Below are 19,820 nucleotides of genomic sequence, written 5' to 3'. Positions count from 1 at the left end.
TATATATATATATTCTAGTTTTCCATGATGCATTAAAACCCATGTGTTATTTTATCACCATTCACACAAATTCTCACATTATTTTTTTGGGCTTTCAGGCTTCGATGTGGCAAAAACTGGTGATGCTCGAGTTGGATTTGTTGGTTTTCCCTCGGTAGGAAAGTCCACCCTGCTCAGTAACCTTGCAGGTGTGTACTCTGAGGTTGCAGCCTACGAGTTCACAACTCTTACAACAGTGCCTGGAGTTATTCGGTATAAAGGCGCCAAGATTCAGGTGCAAATATTTTTTCTTTCATTTCTTCATGACCTGGTAAAAGGTTTTAGTTTTCAGTGCATAGATAATTTATCCATTGATTGTTTTTTTCCCCCTAGCTCTTGGATCTCCCAGGAATCATTGAGGGAGCCAAGGATGGCAAGGGAAGAGGCAGACAGGTCATCGCAGGTACAGTTGTAGTCACTAATATTTCTGCAAAACACTAGGGGTGTAAGAAAATATCGATACACTGAAATATCGCGATATTTCATTTCCCGATACTGTATCGATATTTGAAAGCCCTGTATCTATTTTTTTTATTAAGGTTTAAAATGTCAACTTTCCTGCCAGCCGTTCATTTTTATGTTGAAGTTCAGCCTCTGACCACTAGTTGGCAGCAGTGAGCCAGACATTTGGCTCCTCTACCGCTATTGTTAAGTGTTGGGTGACCATATTGTAAATTAATATTAAAAACAAAAAGCTGCAAAAAATATATATTTTCAAATTATTTATTGTCAAATTTAGTCTAATAATTGAAAACATGGATGAAATAAGAAATATGAAACAAATAAAATAAAATACATGCAAAGCAGAACACAGCTAAATGTATCAAAAGCATGTCTGTGTAATATTAGAATTTTCTGAGACAATGAATTTTGGTTTTTCATTTTTTTCCCCCTGTAAGAGGTTTTTATTTAACAGAATTTTTTGGACAAAAAAATTGCAATATATCGCGATATATNTTTTTGGACAAAAAAATTGCAATATATCGCGATATATATCGCCTTGCTTATAGCATCGCTATATATCGGGATATATCGTATCGTGACCCCTTTGTCATGATATGTATCGTATCGCCAAATTCTTGCCAATACACAGCCCTACAAAACACAGTGAAAAGAACTGATTTCATTCAAATATCTTGGTGCTGATGTGCATGGGGAGTCAAAGTCCAACTGTTTTGATGCTGTCATAAACTACTTTTAAAAAAATAGATTAATAAATAAACAACTTCCTTTTAGACTTGTCTATAACCTAAAACATGACGTGTTACAGCACATTTTTCAGTCATGTCTTTCACTTTGTTTAACTTCGGAGTGACTGTGGCTGAGTGAGTGATTAGGGGAGTCGTCCTCCAATGAGAGTGGGGGGTCTGATTCTACGGCTATTCAGTCACATGTCGAAGTGTCCTTGGGCAAGACACTACACCTCCACTGCCTCTGATGTGTGTCCCATCAGTGTATAAATGTGATTTAGGCACTGATTCATCTCTAGAGAATGATTTATACAGATTGGCTTGATGTAGTAGAGTGCTGTTTGAATGAGGGCACAGAGTTTAGTGTAAAGTGCTTTGAGTATTCTGGTTGGAGAAAGGCACTATATAAGTACAGTCCATTTACCATTACTCACATTCTGCATTCTCCTACACAAAGCTAATGACTGCTATCTTTCCTCCTTTCTTGCTTTTCCTCAGTGGCTCGAACCTGCAATCTAATCCTGATAGTGCTTGATGTGTTGAAGCCTCTTCTTCACAAGAAGCTAATTGAGCACGAGCTGGAGGGCTTTGGCATCCGACTCAACAAGCAGCCACCAAACATCGGGTTCAAGAAGAAGGACAAAGGAGGTATCAATTTCACTGCCACGGTGCGTCTCACATAACTCAAAAACGTTGAATGCAAATATTACATTTACCTCAGAATCGGTCGCTGCACAGGATAATTGCATTGTGACAGGTTTTATTTGTTTGTTTTTCCTTAGTGTGCACAAAGTGAGCTGGATGCTGAGACGGTTAAGAGCATCCTTTCAGAGTACAAGATCCACAACGCCGACATAACTTTGCGCAGTGATTGCACAGCCGATGACCTTATTGATGTGGTGGAAGGAAACCGGTAAGCTTCTGGACTGGACTTTTAACTCTCCCATAAAGCTTATACTGGTGAATAGTGCTGCACCAAACGATTATTTTCTAATCGATTAATCGATTATTCTAACAACAAATCTAAAAGTTATTCTGATGTGAGTGCACTGGAAATTTAAAATGTTTTCATCAACAAGAACAGTTCTTTAATATTGTAATATTTTCTGTAATAATTTTTTTCATGGACACAAAATATGCACTCTAGAGTCAATTCTTTAACAAAAAAAGCTTAAAATATTTAACATCAACATAAAATCTCAACCAAAGCATATAAAATTCAACTAAAAGAAATATAGTGCAAGATGTTAACAATCTAACAAATGAACTAAATCATGCAAAATTCAAGTCACTCTGGAAAAACTATAATAAACATATAATAAACATTTTTTTATTATTTTTTATTTAACATATTTCTCAATATATAAAATTTAACAAATATCAAGACAACATCCAACTCTTTGTATTGTAACATCAGTTGTGTAACTTATTTCTTTAAGGTGAAAACTGTTGAAAACAATAAGACTGTTTTGTCTTATTGTACAAATTAAAATCCAGCTCCACGTGTTTCTATTGATGTCATTTCCCCACTAGAAAAATGTGTGATGGAGGTCCATGGAAGACAAATAAGTTTAAATCAAATAAACAAAAGAGGATGCAGTTAAAATAAATAAAAGGTATTTAAGCTACGTTTTGAACATCCAGAACACGTCCAACACTTGTTGGCTGCTTGTGCTCTTTAGGTCAGACGTGTGTCGGGAAGCTCCTCTGTTGTTTGAGACGCTGGGGGAACCGTCTGATGGGGGAACCGTCTGATGGGGGAACCGTCTGATGGGGGAACCGTCTGATGGGGGAACCGTCTGATGGGGGAACGTGGCTCAACCTAACACCGGCCTCTGTTTAATGGTGGATGAAATAAAGAAAGTGGTGGTACTTTATTTATTTTGAGCAAGCGAACGTCATGTTCACAATATAATTAATCCACCAGATAATTCAGAGGGGCTCTGTTTGGTAAATTTTACTCCAGGAGCTGCGAGGTTTGTTTTCAAGCTTCAGACTGAACTGAAGCAGCGGCTGCTGACATCATTACGAACTTGCGCGATGCTGCGTTCAGGACAAGCATGAAAAACTCACCACTCTTATGCCAATACAGTCGCAATGATGCATTTAGGTACCGAAATGGAATTGCATGAACATTCACGTGGTGGTTATGTAATACAGCGAGTCGATAATAAAAAATCTGCGTCGACAAATTTAAATAATCGACGTCATCGATTATTTCAACTAATCGGTGCAGCCCTACTGGTGAAGAACCTGGGCAACAATTGTATAAACAGTCTCTTCCATCTCACCTGGTGAAACCTGTAACTCCTTCAGATTCGTCACAAGGCCAATTTTCTATTGACTGATTTATGACAGCAATAAAAGTATTAAACCTTTAAGGGGGTGAATACTGTTTGAATGCACTGTATATTTTCTATTAAACTAAGTATGGTTCAGTTTATCATTCATCTTTGAACCATAAATGCTCAGAAAAACATGTTCTAATTCCTAATGAAATGTTTTTAAACTGAGTAACATAATGCTGATAATAACTGACTTTTCTTCACATCTCAACAGGGTCTACATCCCGTGCATTTATGTGCTCAATAAGATCGACCAGATCTCCATCGAGGAGCTTGACGTCATCTACAAAGTCCCCCACTGCGTGCCCATCTCAGCCCACCACCGCTGGAACTTCGACGACCTGCTGGAGAAGATGTGGGACTACTTGCAGCTTGTGCGCATGTAGGATTTTCTTTTATTTTTTTTTATTATTATTATTTCTTTTTTGATCTATTGCAGGAGCTCAATCACAGATTTTAAACACTTGGTGAAAAAGATGTTGTAAAATCTGAGATATTGTTGTTTGTCCACAGCTACACCAAACCCAAAGGCCAGCTACCTGATTACACATCTCCTGTCGTACTCCCTAACGGACGGACTTCTGTGGAGGATTTCTGCTTAAAGATTCATAAAAACCTCATCAAAGAACTCAAGTAGTGAGTATTGTAGACAGTTTTTAATTCCGTATTTAAAAATAATTATTTTTTGTAGCTTGTGTGGGATTTTTGATTAAAAACAGAAAACCTGTTTATGGACATTTGCTTGGCTGAAGGGAAATGTGGATACAAGATACATGGACACTTTTTATCATAACTTATCATCCTTCTAAATATGCACAGCATTGATAAAGATAGATATCTTTATTGAAAGTGTGTCTCAGAACAGTGTGTTGGCACACTGACCACTGTACTCTGCAGAGAGGCGTTTTATGGCAAGGCCGATTTCAGGATTTGGTCTTTAGCCAGGCAGTAGTAGTTGGACTTTGTGTGTGGTTTTAAAGGAAGTTCTGTTCATTCTGTGATGTGCTCGAGACTTGACTAACTGGACTGTTGGTCACATAGACCTTCCTGTTTTCTGTAACAAAGGTCTTTTGATTTGGAGAAGTGAAATTGAGTCCAAGAGGTTTGCTGCATAATGATATTCTGCCTTAGCCTGCCTGGAAGATATTAAACTGCATCTCAGGTTTCATTAAAAAAAAAAAAAATCCGGTGAGAAATGGTGGAAAATGTGCTGCAGCCTCCTCGAGCAGAAATCTTTCCTCATGGTAAAACTAAGATATTGCTTTGATTTATGCTCTTTGTTGGCTACATTTCTAATACCTGGTGTGAAAAAAAGGTACCAGCCCACCCTATTTAAAAAAAGCAATTGATCAATTTATGGCAGTGTACTTTGAAGACGGATCGGAGAGTTTAGTTTTGCTCAAGATGATGTTTCACCAGTAAATGGGTGAGCCAAAGTCATCAATCAGTCTGTGTTAGTGCCTCCGAGCATTAAACACTCTCAAGGGAGCAGATGAGTCAAACCGTTAGAAGGCTTCAGCTAAAAGACGCTATTCCCTTCAACTGGTTAATTTTATAGTGCATTTATTATTTTAGCAAAGAGTGGAATGGTATCAGCAATATTTAAACTCCTCTTTTTTCTCCCTTCCAGCGCTCTCGTGTGGGGCTCGTCTGTGAAACACAACCCGCAGAAGGTGGGCAAAGACCACGTAATGGAGGATGAAGATGTTATCCAGCTGGTGAAAAAATAAAAGAAGTTTTAAGTCACTGCATGACCTGTGCATCAAAAAGTTGCTCTGTAAATCACCAAACATGTCCAAAACAACTCTCTGTCTCTCATCGGCTGGCTTTAATAATAAAAAAAAGTGATATATCACATTTGGGGGGGAAAAAACAGTACTTAACATAATTAATAGTTCATATTGAATGTTGGTTAAGGCTTGCATTTAAAACAAAACTGTACAATAAAAATTAATTGAATCCTTTTTCTGTTTTTGGTCTTTTGTTTCTTATTATGATATACCAGTAAATGTAAAAGAAACTTAGAAAAATAACCTGCTGTTTGTATATAAATCTTTTAGTAGCTAAATTTAATTTGTAACCCCAAAAAAAGGAGCGTTTTTGAATCATGTACTCATGTCACCGCAAACATTCAAACCAAAGGGAGGAGAAAAATGCTGCATTTGAACGCACTGTTTAGCTCAATGATTTATGTGACATTGATGATGAAGCCAGTTATTCAGACTGGCGGTCCGCTCCCTCTCTCTGGTGGGGACGGCCACTCAGGTTAATCAGTTCATTCGCTCAGATGCAGCCCAGGGTCATTGGATGCAAGCTGTTCACAAGTAAAACTCCAAATAAAGCTGCCTTTTTTTAATACATCAAAGCTTGTTGCAGTTCTGCAGGGTAGTTTTAAGCAGATGTTAGTATGCAGCAGGCATCGTTCAGCAGAGGAGCCATTTTACGTCTGGACATGTAGTTGGGAAATAAGATGGTACCAGTGCATGCAAAAGTATGAGTAAGACTGGAACATTGAAGAATAATGAATAGATTTGTTTTTCTCCTGAAAATGTCTACAAATAGACCAAAGCACAATCAAATAGGATTATAAAGATTTTTGTCATGTGCTTCAATGTGCAAAACACTTCAACAAACTACAATATGCACAACTGCATTTTTTATTGTCAAAACTATGTTACCAGTTTCTAAATCAAAATCAATCTATTTCCTGTTTTCTAAAATAAATTATGTGGTAATAAAAATAATTTAGTTTAACTAACATATTTGATGCCGTTTGGTAAAATATAAAAGCGTTTTATGTTTGGGTTCATTGTGCAAATGTAATTTAATTGAAGTCAAATGATTAAAATTCAAGGTGGAAGAAAGTTTTCACAGCAACAAAGTTTTGAAAAGAGTTATTTGATGTTTTAGTCGAAAGTTCTTTCCCATCTCAGCTGCTTTTCAGTAAAAGCTGCAGTGGCTGAGGGTAACGCCTTCTGTCCAGCAGCAGCAGCATCGACCCTCCCCAGACACCGCCTCCACCCCCACCCCTTTTACCCTGTAAATTATAGCAGCACTTTAGCTAATGAAAGAGTTGAGGACCGGGCACTAATAAAAGCCATTAAGTGAATAAAGCACTTCCCCCCTCCAACAAAATTAAAGAATCTACCCATTTAGAGAGGGCGGACTCTGTATTAATATTTATGAAATGCGGAACCAGAGGCCCCCCCAAACTCCCCAAGTCTTGTCCAATCCCAGACTGACCAAGTCTTCATTGCCAGAGCGCCTATCCCAAGAGAACATCACCAACCCCTCCTAGCTTGAAGGAGGGGCAGGAGATGGGGTCTTGAAGGGTGCCGAGGACGCAGTCGGGACAGTCTTTCTCCAGTAGGGCAAGCTGGAAGACTTCACCCCCAAGAACCTGCTCAGATCATCCAGCCTTCACCCATCAACCGGCTGCATGCTTGGGAAGGTGGGTTTCTCGGAAAGACCAAATAAGTTAAGAAAATTTGCAGAAGATGTCAGTAAAATTAAGCGTAAGTTAACTCTTCTAGTGTTTACCAGTTTGTCAAACTGGTTGAGAGATTGTAGACTAAAAAACATTGTCATTATTTTCTTAACATTTGGTTTGTCCTAGACCAGATTTACAATTATATTCCAAACCGATAGTCATAGATGACTCGATGGCAGCTCTTGAAGGCTCTCTAACAAGGTGAGCCTCTTGAAGGAGGAAAACCTTCAACAAAAGCGAGGTAAGTAAGCACATTATTGTGTCATAATCATCTGTGCATTAAAACCATCCCATCAAACTCAATTCATCCCCACAAAACATCCTCATTCTGAAAAACAGCCACCCGTTATGCCGCCACCACCTAGCATTTGCATCCAAAGTATCCCCATTTCCATGACATCAGGTACCTTGAAACGCAGAGTTTCTCTTTCTTGCATCGATATTCATTATGTTGTCATTTCATCACACAAAGTGGTTCAGTTGTCCGAGCTCTAAGTTGATTATCGCACCGCCGCGTTCTCATTTTGGTAAGATGTCCCCTGGGAGCTGAAAGAGACTTGAGAAGATAACAAGATTGTGAGACGGTTTGGGGAAAACAGCTCCTTTAGTCTGATGGTATCATGACTCTTGACATTGTACTCAATGACCGTTAACGTGGTTAGGACTAAAATGCCCAAAGTGGTTGTATCTTTAGGTTGAGGAGATGGCACATGTCCTCAGATAGACAGCAGCGATACTGAGAGGTCAACGAGTCGCCGAGGTTTGTTTCGAGTCAATTACAAGCAAAATCTCAAAGTCCGGTCTCTTCGAGATGTGATGATTCTTAACGAGATCACCTAAATTCTGTTTCCATTGATCACTGGTAGAATGCCCTCTGGACAACGTTTCTCAGGCCTTCTGCAAATATTTTCTTAAAGCGTTTGAATGTTTTAATGTTTGTGCGATGAGATAGAGGTAGGATTTTTAGACTTTTTTTTCCTTCAGTTGCATGTAGAGGAGTTGGGCGAGACGGGCGAGAGGGTGGGGTTTGACGCAGTTCGTGCGCAGGAAAGGGTGTAGCCCTTTTTTTCCGCAGTGAGCACGACCTATGACTAATCCTTTTTTTTAATTATTCTGCAGATGTTCTGAACCACCGAAGCTCTTATCTTTGTGTGACCACTGGTTATTTTTTTAAGAACACAGCTATGAGTCAGGATCCCTTCTCGCATTACGTTTAGGACTTTTTGAATTTTTACGTGGCGGAGATGACTGAAGTGGACCAGCCTTCAAAAGAACCCAAGACAAATGGAAAATTCTGTATCTTTTGCAAAATAATTTTGGTAGGTAACGATGCTTACAAATACATTTAGTGACTTTTTAGTGACTTTCATTAATACATTGGTTAACATTATTTAATGTCCTTCAGGTTCCTCAAACTAATTAAGACCAGTTAAATGTTTTAAAATTGTGTTTTCCCCATCTTTGCCCAGGACTCCATTGTGCTTGATCTAACCATGCAGTGCATCCTCTGTCCATGGTTGTGCCAAGCACTTTGGAGGCTTGTGAGCACAATCTACAGTTAACCGATTTTTATTTTTACATTTCAGTTTTTTAGGATCTGAACACTTCAACAGGGCACAACTAAGAAAGCCATCATCAATAAGTACTTTATGTATTAAAAACCTTAATACTTTTAATATGAAGTATGTTTCACATCATGATGAATGTAAAAATGTAAAGGTCTGACCAATAAATACTATTTAAACCTCCTGTGTGTGTTACTTTTTATGTTCAATAAAAAAAAAATAAAACATTTTAAAAGACCAAATTGGTGTCATTGGGTTCATATAGATGAAGCTGTCATTATCTACTAACTGGGTGGCCAAAGTATGTCCAATTTATGGAAGACATCAATTACAGGAAGTGCTCAGTGGCTTTTAACTCTTGTCTCATAGAGGTCATATATTAAAACAATGTGTCGCCTGTCAGGACTGCAAACACAGTTGTGTCACTGGAACATCGAGCCAGTGCAGCATAAAGCCTGCAACCTAAAACAGAGCATTCAGAACCAGTTTTTGTTCTTGAAATAATAAAATTGCATCACTTTGGTTTCCATACAGACTGCAGCTACTTGTTTAACATTCACTTGGTGTCGCCTGGTCCTACGTAATGGACTAAACCAATAAAATTCACTTGTGAAAACCAGACTCCTCCTTTATTTGTGTCTAAATTTAATCATTGCTTTTTTAAAACACAACTTCATGTGGTGGGTGGTGTTAAATAATGATTTACACACATTAATGATTACTGAGATCAAGTGAACTGCAAGGCCCTGCCATGTCATGCTCTACTAAATGAGTGAGCTGTAAGAAAATATTTAATCAGACGTGTGATATAAAAATCCATCTTCAGTATAAGTTGTTTTATTTTTTTCTTATCACGTAAGAGCAGAGTTAGAAATACTGTATTTATTTCATCCCAATTTGTTTTCCTTACATTTTTAAGGCTTTCAGACCCTCTCACACCATTGAAGACGTGATTATAATTATTTAGATATAATTGCTGTCTACATTATATGTACATTCTATTATTATTTAAAGTAAAGGCAATCAGTTGTACAGCTGCTCAGGCCTTACTGAGAACAATAACAGCAGGTACACAAAAACAGCTGGAAGTCTGAGACAGCAAAGGCCTCTGTTTCTCTGTCCTCTGGAGAAAAAAAATTATCGCTGTATTCATTTTATCAGTGAAAAACCTGGGAATCAATAAAACTACAGCAGATTTTAAAGTCCGGACAAGACAGATGAATATTAAAACATGTTTTTGAGTAGAGTTTGGTAAATCAAAACCACATAACAAATAGGATATATATATATATATATATATATATATATATATATATATAGTGTATACATATATATACGTACGAAACATGTTTATGCAATTTCACAGGCAGCAGTTTTAAAGGAAGCTTTAAGCTATATGTGTAAAACTGGATTATCTCAGCATAAAAACAATGAAGCATGTCATGATGTAGAATCAGGTTTTTCCTTTTTCTCATGAAACAATTTTCTTCAACCATTCCATAAATATAGAAATCCTTTATATGTTCAGAAAATATTTTTACGAGAACAATATCTTTAAAGTGAGGAATAAAAGATGGACAAGCCCCTAAAATGCTCAAGTGTAACTAATAACAAAATTGTGAACTTGTTGTTTATAGAAGTGGAGTTTAAATTTAAATTTTACCCATTTTTTAAATTGAATGTTCTTTTGAATGCTAGCAAATATCACCATAAACATTCTGTTACCTAAAATTTTATAGTGAACATTATCTTTGCTCCAAATAGTAAAATCAAATTAAAGTTTAAACTGGTAAATCAATGTAGAAAGATCCTTTAAATGTTATAAACTTGTCTTCTTAGAGCCTGGATTTGACTTTGCTTTTCCAGACAGATGGATTCAGCAGTGCTTTTATTAAACTGAGGCCTTTCTGCAAATCTGTCGCAAACCTTTGGCCCTGACGGCGAAGTCTGGTTTTACGGATTATCCCATTAACCTGGACTATACACTCGTTTAGCACAGATACAATTTGTCTGGCAGGCTGAGGGTCAAAGCTGCTCTCCAGTCACCAGCTGAACACAGTAAAATGCACACAAAGACGTTTATTTTATCTGCGTTTTCATCGTTGTTCAAATGTTTGTATGACATGCTGAAGCTACAACTGATTTACAGTCTGCAAGAGACCAAAAACCTTAAAATTATGCATTAAAATTTTATAATTGCATACAAGCTTAACAATAGGAAGTACATGTTTAATTAATGCATGTCACAGTTTTGTCTGACCATGAAATAGCATCAAAAACGCTACATTTGGATATCAAAAATCTTCCTACACTATCAATTTATTAAATAGCAGGACATACGCGTAAAATTAAACAGTTTTGTCATAAAATTGGGACTTCCGTCACAATCATGAAACAGATGCTTCATTCAGATGTACCACAAATCATAATAAAATTTAATACAAGATGAGGGACTGTGCACAGTTAATTAGGGCATTTGAGCCACTTTGACAGGCTGTAAACAGTATTATAGACAGAATGTGGTTCTTTTTGTACATTCATTACAACCTCTGCGTATTAGTTGTTAGAAAAATATTAATAATGAATTGTGTGAAGACAAGGGGATTCTCTAGGACTTGGATTAGAAAAAAAAAGTGTATGACCAAATCATGAGCTAGGATATAAATGTACAAAATGTACAGTAAAACACACAAAAACCACCCATAAACCCATCATTACAAACAGAACATGAAAAAATACCATAATCTGAGCTGAAATGAGACAAGCATGAACTCAAATGAAATATATCAGACCCAGAAGTGGCACTAGTTTTTGTGTTTCTTTCATGCTATAAGCACTTTAGTACCGTTGTATGTGAGGATTTCTATGGCTGTAATAAGACACTATGCCTCTAATGCTGAAGGGCTGTTTTAGCTTCAGTAGGCTGGCAGTTTAAACACTCGGACAAAGACAGAGCATGACTTCAATAGCAACAATTAAATCATCTGGACAACTTTTTTCTACAATAAATGGTGTCATTTTCTTTAATTCACTTTATCCAGTTATATAAAATTCTCATGCTGCAAACAGGAAACATGCTCTACATCCATGACACGAAGGAACCGGTTACAAGTTTTCCCACAGAGGTCGCTGTTCTTTACGTGACGCTGGGCTAACAAGGCCAGCAGCTTACATTTCAGTGATACAGCCCACCAGATTTCAGTCATAATCCTCTTCCAAATGTGTGACTCCTTGGTAAAACCACACCTAAATCACTGAGTTATTTGGGTGCCGACGGTTTGAACAGAGATTAAAGTAAAGTTTTGTCACCGACTACAGAGCTTTACAATGAGAGAACCTGTGCTTTGACAAAAGCGGCTCTAGAAACAGGAAGTATGGCTCAATCTTACAAACAGGACACGTGTAACTGTCAAAGGTTGAAGACAGAATTTGGCTGGCTAATAAAAAATAAAATAAAATAAAATAAAATAAAATACAGAGTTACAGCTGACAGTACGGATGTTTATTTTGTTGCAACATTTTCTCCGCAAAGACAGCAATACTGTCAACAGTGCAGTCCTCAGTTCTCAAATGTCCCGTTTGCAACCAGGAGAACCACAGCTACAATGGACACGAGTCCCTTGAGTAGGTTGTGCACTTCATTTGTAGTTATACCCTTAAGTTGGGTTGGAGGGCTTTATATGGACTCAAGTGCAAGTGAAAACCTGCCAGTATTAACCCCTGGTCTATAAATAATCCATCTCAGGCATAGATCTGCCCAGAACCCCCGGTGTGTGGGTTATCTCCACTGATACGCTCCTGGCTCGGCTGCCGGTTGGTGTCGCTGGACTTAATGACGCCTGTGTAGTCGTGAATCCCTACCTCCATGTTCTTGGCCCGCAAGGCAGCGGTATGAAGCTTCTCCAGAAAATTTGGCATACCTGACATGGTGGTAAACAAGAAACTTTTATAGTCAGGTAAAAAAAAATTTAGGAGGGAAATTAAAGTTTAGTGAACTTTTGTACATTTTAGAATACACAAATTTAAATTAAAGTAAAACAGTAACGAAGGCAACACTATGCAGTTTTGACAAGTTTCAGATGGAGAAGAGAGCTCACCACTTGACACCATCCAGCTCACACAGTAACGAGGAAAAACAGTCTGCGGATCATCGCTGTAGGTCAGCAGGTAATCGAAACCATTCTACAGAGAGAAACACAAAAACAATCCCAGGATTTGAACACAAACCGTCACGTACAGCTGAATATTTTGGGGGTTGTTTTGTATTTATGACAAACCTCATCGAAAGACTTATGAGGGCGGATGACCATCTTAGACTGGTACGAGTGGACTCTTACAAATTCTTGAGTCTCTGGAACTCTGGGATGCTGAACACCTCTACACAAAAAATAACAATTACAAGAAGCTAAAAGATGGAAAAACACCATTTAGTTTGTATTTATGCTTAAATTGTTCGAAAAGAGAAATCGTTTCGAGTCAAACATTTAAATTCCCACCTGGACACTAAGATCATCAGGTTATTTTCGATGTCAACATCATAGCGACGCACATAAACGTAATCCCGCGAATACATAGGATACTGTAAACAACACACAAAAAAAACCAAATATATAACAACTTAATTCTAATGAAGTAGTAAGGTTGGGCAATATTGGCAAAAAATTAATCACAATTAATTGTGATATTTAGCCGATAATGATTAGTTTGATGATTAATCCCCTGGTGTCCCTGGGCACCCTTATGTCGTAGTCACATGACCAATTTAGTGGGAAAGATTTGCTCTTCGTAAAAATCTTGTTCCAAATTGTGTCAAAATTACAGACTTCAGGTTATACATTAAATTTTAAATTGTGTTGACAAATAAATTCCAGAATTTTTTTTAATGTTGATCACATTTGAAGTGGAGAGGAGCACTGAGTGGAGTCAGTCCCCCTGATCGTCAAGTGCCAAAAGATTATCGATTAATGTTTTTCTGACGATTAACTGCACACAATATGATTATGCCCAACACTACAAATTAGTCACTTCTACGTGAACAGAAACCCAATAAAATTGACATTTAGTTTTGTTTAACATTGGCAGCTTACAGGAAAGTGTGTTGCCCAGTGCACAACTTCAGAGCCTGTGTTGGCATCTCTGTCCACCACATCAAGCTTGATAACCAAAGAGTCCCACTTCTTCCTGTACTCTGTGTCCAACTGGGAGAAAGGGCAAAGTTTCCAAAAATATAACAATGTATAAGAAGGCTTTTAAACTACACATACATGGGAGCAGCTTTATAATTTAAAAAAAAGCTAAACAAAGCAAATCAAAAACATAACTGAATAATAACTGAATGTCAAAAAACACAAAAGCACCAACTGCATCTGCTGATTGATATGTAACATTGTTTTGATGTTTCAGAAGCTAAAAAGACTGATGCAGGTGCATCCTTCCTCTTATGGTGCGTTCACACCGAACGCGATTTCAGCGTCAGGAGCAGCAGGTTTACATGCAAAGTCTATGGTGGACGCGCTTCAAGCAACGTCGGGAAGTTCTGCGGCGCCTCAAGCGCGATGAGAGCAGCGCGATTTGGACGATTTGGACGATCTGAGCGTTCGACGCTCAGATCGTCCAAATCGCTGAAGTTGGGAAATCTGAACTTTTGCAGCTCGACGCGCAGCGTCAACCAATCAGAGAGACTCCACTGTGTGACGTAGCGACATATTTCCCGACGGGACAGTTTACTGAATGATGTCCACTAACCTGAAACAGACAGAGCTCCTGCTCTTTAGCTGAAATGAGTGCCTGCAGTCGTGTCCTGATCCGCAGCAATGCGTGGCAGCGACTCATCAGACTGAAAAAAAATAGTCCTGAAAGCGAGCTGTGAGCCTCTTCTCTGAATTATCTGGTGAATTAATTATGAATTAATTATCTGATGAACGTGACACGTTCTGGCTGTCTGTAAATAAAGCAAAGCCACTTCCTCGTCCGACATTAAACAGCCCCACAGAGGAGGGAGGGGCGGGGCGGCTGTCGCCGTGCAGCGCAGCTGTCCTGCGTCTGACCTCAAAGTGCACAAGCTTCAAACTTCAGCGTTGGCTGCGATTTTGAAGCTGAAATCGCGTTCAGTGTGAACGCACCATTAGTGATATTGTGGACCTTATCAGCTGTTTTGCAGTCGTTTCACTAGATTTCTTCTCAAACTGAACTTAAACACAAACGCAGCTGTACATAGTGAGATTTTACCTGTACATTGAAGAACTGTCTTGGTGTGACATCAGTGTAGGAACCTAATACTGAAGGGAAGACAAACAAAATAAAGTGACTTCACTTTTCAGAAATGCAGACTCAGCAGAATGCTTTGATAAAACCCACACACCTCTGTATTCATAAAGGTGACTGTTGGGAATGGGTCGCTTCCACACTCTGAAATCTCTCTTCTCCATCACAGTTTCCCAGTCACTTTCCTGCTGCCCAGCCATGGATCTCGACGATGTGCACAGACATTTCACAGTCTCCAGGGCCTGTAGTTCAAGTACACACCTGCAAAACAGATCCCAGTGTCAGGACAGGTTAGGACACTCATCACAGACAAATCAGTACAACACGCTGAAACACATAAATTCTACTGTTTTTATAAAGCATGATAAAAGGAATGACTACGGTGCTTAAAGATATTATAATCCCTGCAGTTATTTTAAAGGTAACTCTATTGTGATCTGGTAATGAAGTTGTCTGTATCACAGAAAGGTTTAAAGTTAAAGATAAATGGTTATGAAAATTTTTAATTCAAATAAACTGGCATTTGGCAGGATGATTGTCTTTCATTTAAGTGCAGTATTTTGTAAAAATTGCTGAAGGTTAGTGATGGGCAGTTTGAAGCTGAAGCTTCGGTGCATGTATTGAAAAAAAACAACACAGTTTCAGAAGCACTGTGACGGAGCTTAATTCGTTTGGTAAAAGTCACGTGATCAGTGACGTCCGAAGCTTCGAAAGAGGTGAACTTACGTCACTGCTTTGGTACCCGATTCAATGGTTAATGAGGAAGTAAATCATTGGCTGGATTTGTGGTGTGTTTTGATGGCAAATGCGCAAAATATAACAAACCAGTGAAGGACTTATTGTGAGACAGAGGCAAACAAACGTATGTGTTTAGTTTGTCGTGCAGTTTATAAGCCTGGGTCACATCTTTGAGTATTTTCTCCACCTTCAGCCTAAGCAGCCAACAGCATTGGTATATTTTATGTACAGAGCTATGCTGAGTAAACTTCCCAGAATTTTATTTTATTTATTTCTGTACTTGCTTGAACAGCGTTATCATATTTTGTGCCTTAGTTATGGAATAATCTTCACTCGCTTAATGCTTTGTCGCAGGATGAATTTAAAACGCTGATGAAGTCTTCTCTACTGAATAGTGCAACTGCCATTCTTAAACTTGACTCTGTGCATTTTTTATTCTAACTTATTTTTGTTTTTTTGTTAATTGTATTTTTTGTCTAGTAACTTGTGATGGCGTGCCCTCTTGGCCTACCTGTGGGATCAGTAGGTTTGTCACTCTAAATGTCTGCACAGGCAACCAATGTGTGTTTTTACAGACATATTACCTGCGGATTTCCTCGTCTTGGATCTTCTCGCTGTCCCACATGAAGACAGCCAGAGCCGCCATGAGTTTCCTAGCTCCAGGGGCATGCTTGCTCTGAAACCTGCGCCATATGTTGCCAACCAGGGTCCACCTGGTTCGCCCTGAGTACAGGTTGGAGTAAAACTCGCCAACCTGGCAGGCACGCCTGAGCCTCTGACCGGTCACAAAGCCACAGTGGTCTGCAAATATGGAGAGTAGTCCTTTCCTTTTCTGTCCACCGGCCTTTTTACCGGCACCCACACCTGTCCTCTGGAGCCAGGACAGCAGCAGGCCCACGTTCCTGCCCAGCAACGGAAGCCTCTCAAGCCTTCTCCTGCCCTCCTCTGCTGCCCTCCTAAAAAACCTGTTGCTCTGAAGCCTCACTGTATTCAGTCCGATGTCGCAGATAGGACGACGGGGCACCGCGTGAAACATGACCGTGACCGTGACACAAGCTCCACAAAACGAGATAATTACCTAAGGCAAGAGCTTTCCAACAGCCAAAGTTAATGCCCTATGGAGAAACGCCACTCTTTACTCCTAAATATTGAATAACACTGACTTTCAGTAAGCAAAACTCATAATTTTATTGGTATTAACTTCGCCTGTCACCCAGCGACAGGACACGCTAACATTAGCATTAGCTAGCTAGCGCTCTTACCAAATTGTAAACAAACGTGCTCCTCAACACTGCTACTAAAATGTAACCCTAACAAATGCAGCAAAAAACCATATAATACTACTGAACCTGTATTTTTCAGATTACCGTCCCTTAAATCTGCATCACGTTTTTCAGACTCATGCAGCGCGTTTGGTTTGACCTCCTCTTCCTCCGGTCTTTCACGCCCACTCACAAATCCCGCCTTACAGGTTTTGATACTCGTACGTGTATGGCTACTCAAAACTCAGGCCAGTCACGATTGGCTCGTAGAGGTGTCCGTCAAAACTTTAGCGGTTTAAGAAACCAAGCATGTGCGGTACGTCCAAGGCGAAGCTTTTCACCTTCCGGATTCAGTTTCTCGGCTGATCTGGGATCAGATTTTGTATTTCATGTAATCCGTTATTCAAAAGGCGGAAGCTAAAATCCGATCTGCGCAAAAGCAGAATCGAGAAACAAGTGAAGGAAGTCCGAATCGCCACCTAGCGGTTCCGTTTGTAAGCTAACTCAATCGTGTACAGTGTTGACATTGCTAACGCTACATTAGCAAAAATGTTAGTAAGCCTCAGCACTCTAAGTGACTAAGTATACTTTAAAAAGTTCTAGGTAAAAAAAAAGAATATTTATTTATATCTTACATATTGATTTTGATTGTACAGTGCCACTTTGCTACAGTTTGGTTCAATTATCGGTACATCTGGTTGACCGCAGTAACAAGGTTAGCAAATGGATGATTATGTGATTGTGCGGCAGATGGCGCTGTTTACCTGCAAAAGATGAACGTGTTGGGAAGCTCAACACCAGTAAACCACTCTTCATAAGACCTAAATTTAGTGGGGAAATTAAGCTGCAAATTAGAAAGGCTGTTCCAAGAAAATAATTGATTTTGGGTGGTAAACAATAGTTGAATTGACTTCACTCACTGACACACATTGTTACTTATTCCTCTTATTAAATTTAGTCCAACTCTGCTAAATGAATTATTCATGCAAACATTTGTGTGGTTCTTTTGTGAAGCAGTGCATAAAAGAAAAATCTAAACAAGGTTTGACAGAGATAATTCAATAACCTATATACAGGGTGTATCTAACAATAAGGCCATTAGTTTGATGATGTGGGTGTTATTAGCAAAAACACTGCAGGGTTAAATTTAGCACTACTGCCACACCAGGACAAACAAGAAGGGATTTCAGCATCATACAGCTAAAAGGTTTGATTAAAATTAATCAACTTGAAGAAATGCCAACTAACATCATTTTATGTTGAGAGATGACAAAGTTCTAGCTCTTTAAGTCAATTCTTGATAATATAAAAAATGTTAAATGCCTTCTTCACCTTAGAGTGGCAGATGATAACATAAGAGCTATGTCTCCTACATCTTCTGAAAATAAATAAGAACCTCCATTACCAAAGTTTTTATTAAAGGCAGTGATTGTACCTCTTCCTGCATTCATGCTGGATAATCCCCAGAGGCAGAGACGGAGGGGCAGATTACCAGCCCTGAGACTTGATCGGCCACCCCAGGTGCCACCCTAGTTGATTGACAAGTCACTGCATGTGGCACTGAAAGATATGCAATCAGAATAAATGAGAAGTATAGAGTAAATATCTGAAGTGGCTGTCTTGTCTGCATGGAGAGGACCTATCAGACTAATAAAGAAAACACTAACTTTTCTGAACCTCTGAATTAATATGATAACATTAGTGTGTGTGTAAGAGACAAAAGGCTAAGATAGTTAGATAAATACAAAAAACATAAGAGTTATGAAAATTGTCAATGTTCTTTAGACCAGTGGTTCCCAAACTTTTTATCTTCTGACCCACAAAATATCCATGGCAAAAACTTGTGACCCCAAATACTGTATATGTCTGGTAATATCGGTCTGAGTACACAAACTCTGTTAATAACCCTAAACGCAGGCTTTTTGACAATCTAAACAGCTTGTACACAAATATAAATACTTATTTATACTTATTTTGTGTTTTTGTAATAATTATAGGGAAAATATTACATCAGCAATTATTTTATTACCCTTTAAACTGATTTCTGCAGATTATCCAAGGTGCTTCATGACCCATAATTGGGTCCTAAGCCCAACTTTGGGAACCAAAGTTCAGTGGTTCCCAAACTTTTCAGCTTCTGACCCACAAAATAACAGTAGCAGAGACCTGTGCCCCCAGCTATTTTTGGATGATAAACACTTGTATCAGGTTAACAAAACATGGGCATAGTAACAATATTTTTATACTAAATTTATCCATTTTAAATACACTAACCTCACTCCTTTGTAACAACTAAGGCAAAAATGTAATTAATTCAGAAAATCTTGTCAGGACCCCACCTTGATGTTTCGGGACCCCACTTTGGGTCCCGACCCCAACTTTGGGAAACACTACTTTAGACGTTTCCTTCATTTAAACAAGCCCTTCTTGAAAATGTGTTTGCTACCCTTGGTCCACCTCTTGCATAAATGTTTAGCTTCACCTCTGTGAATGAATACTACTTACAGTAAATTGTCATTTCATCCAGTATTGTTTGCTTTTTTTTTTTAAATAGCAAAAATTACCTCTATAATTAAGGAACAAACAAGACATAAAACACTTAAAATGACTGTTTTGGTGAAGTGGGATTTGAGGAAAACTGAAAATTACATATTTAGAGCTAACGAGCAGAGATGGACTTATGGAAAAAGCCACTGGAAACATTCCAAAGTAGGATATTTCACGTGCAAATCGGCACTCCCAGCTGTGGGCCTTTCAGACGCCGAGGTAACTGTGGTGAAATACACTTATCACATGTCCCAGGGGAAATTTTCCATGATTTCTAACGACGTCAAAAAAGTAAAAACAATAAGGATTACACACTTCATAGTAAAACTTACTTGAACTCTTCGCAGTCACAAACACGTGATCTTTTTTATTTTGCACCC

General features: G+C 38.6%; 2 protein-coding genes and 1 long non-coding RNA gene across 3 annotated transcripts in view; 2 read left to right on the top strand and 1 right to left on the bottom strand.

Annotated features, from left to right (window-relative positions):
• drg1 (developmentally regulated GTP binding protein 1) overlaps positions 1-5,538 on the top strand; it is a gene marked incomplete at its 5' end in the record, with an annotated part of 16,761 nt that extends 11,223 nt beyond the window's left edge. Inside the window, 7 exon segments of the mRNA XM_014003819.1 lie at positions 99-274; positions 373-442; positions 1,728-1,897; positions 2,012-2,142; positions 3,789-3,956; positions 4,088-4,210; positions 5,205-5,538. Coding sequence (XP_013859273.1) covers positions 99-274; positions 373-442; positions 1,728-1,897; positions 2,012-2,142; positions 3,789-3,956; positions 4,088-4,210; positions 5,205-5,304 — 938 coding nt within the window. The 3' untranslated portion in view covers positions 5,305-5,538.
• An 845-nt stretch (positions 5,539-6,383) lies between these two features.
• On the top strand, positions 6,384-8,813 carry LOC106514518 (uncharacterized). The gene is made up of 2 exons (XR_001309892.1): positions 6,384-8,383; positions 8,651-8,813. It is a non-coding gene; the product is annotated as an uncharacterized LOC106514518 (long non-coding RNA).
• Positions 8,814-10,693: 1,880 nt separating this feature from the next.
• stard7 (StAR related lipid transfer domain containing 7) lies at positions 10,694-17,068 on the bottom strand. Its single transcript, XM_014003818.1, has 8 exons — positions 16,216-17,068; positions 14,991-15,154; positions 14,858-14,907; positions 13,717-13,827; positions 13,126-13,208; positions 12,907-13,006; positions 12,727-12,811; positions 10,694-12,549 (listed from the first exon to the last, which is right to left on the bottom strand). The coding sequence occupies exons 1-8, from the start codon at positions 16,665-16,667 to the stop codon at positions 12,371-12,373; spliced, it is 1,224 nt and encodes a 407-aa protein (XP_013859272.1). The 5' UTR covers positions 16,668-17,068; the 3' UTR covers positions 10,694-12,370.
• Between the last annotated feature and the right edge of the window lie 2,752 nt (positions 17,069-19,820).

The sequence above is a fragment of the Austrofundulus limnaeus genome, unplaced genomic scaffold (genome assembly GCF_001266775.1).
Source record: "Austrofundulus limnaeus strain Quisiro unplaced genomic scaffold, Austrofundulus_limnaeus-1.0 Scaffold20, whole genome shotgun sequence".
NCBI lineage: Eukaryota > Metazoa > Chordata > Actinopteri > Cyprinodontiformes > Rivulidae > Austrofundulus > Austrofundulus limnaeus.
Note: the sequence above shows the minus strand (reverse complement) of the source record. Positions and strands in the feature narration are given on the sequence as shown.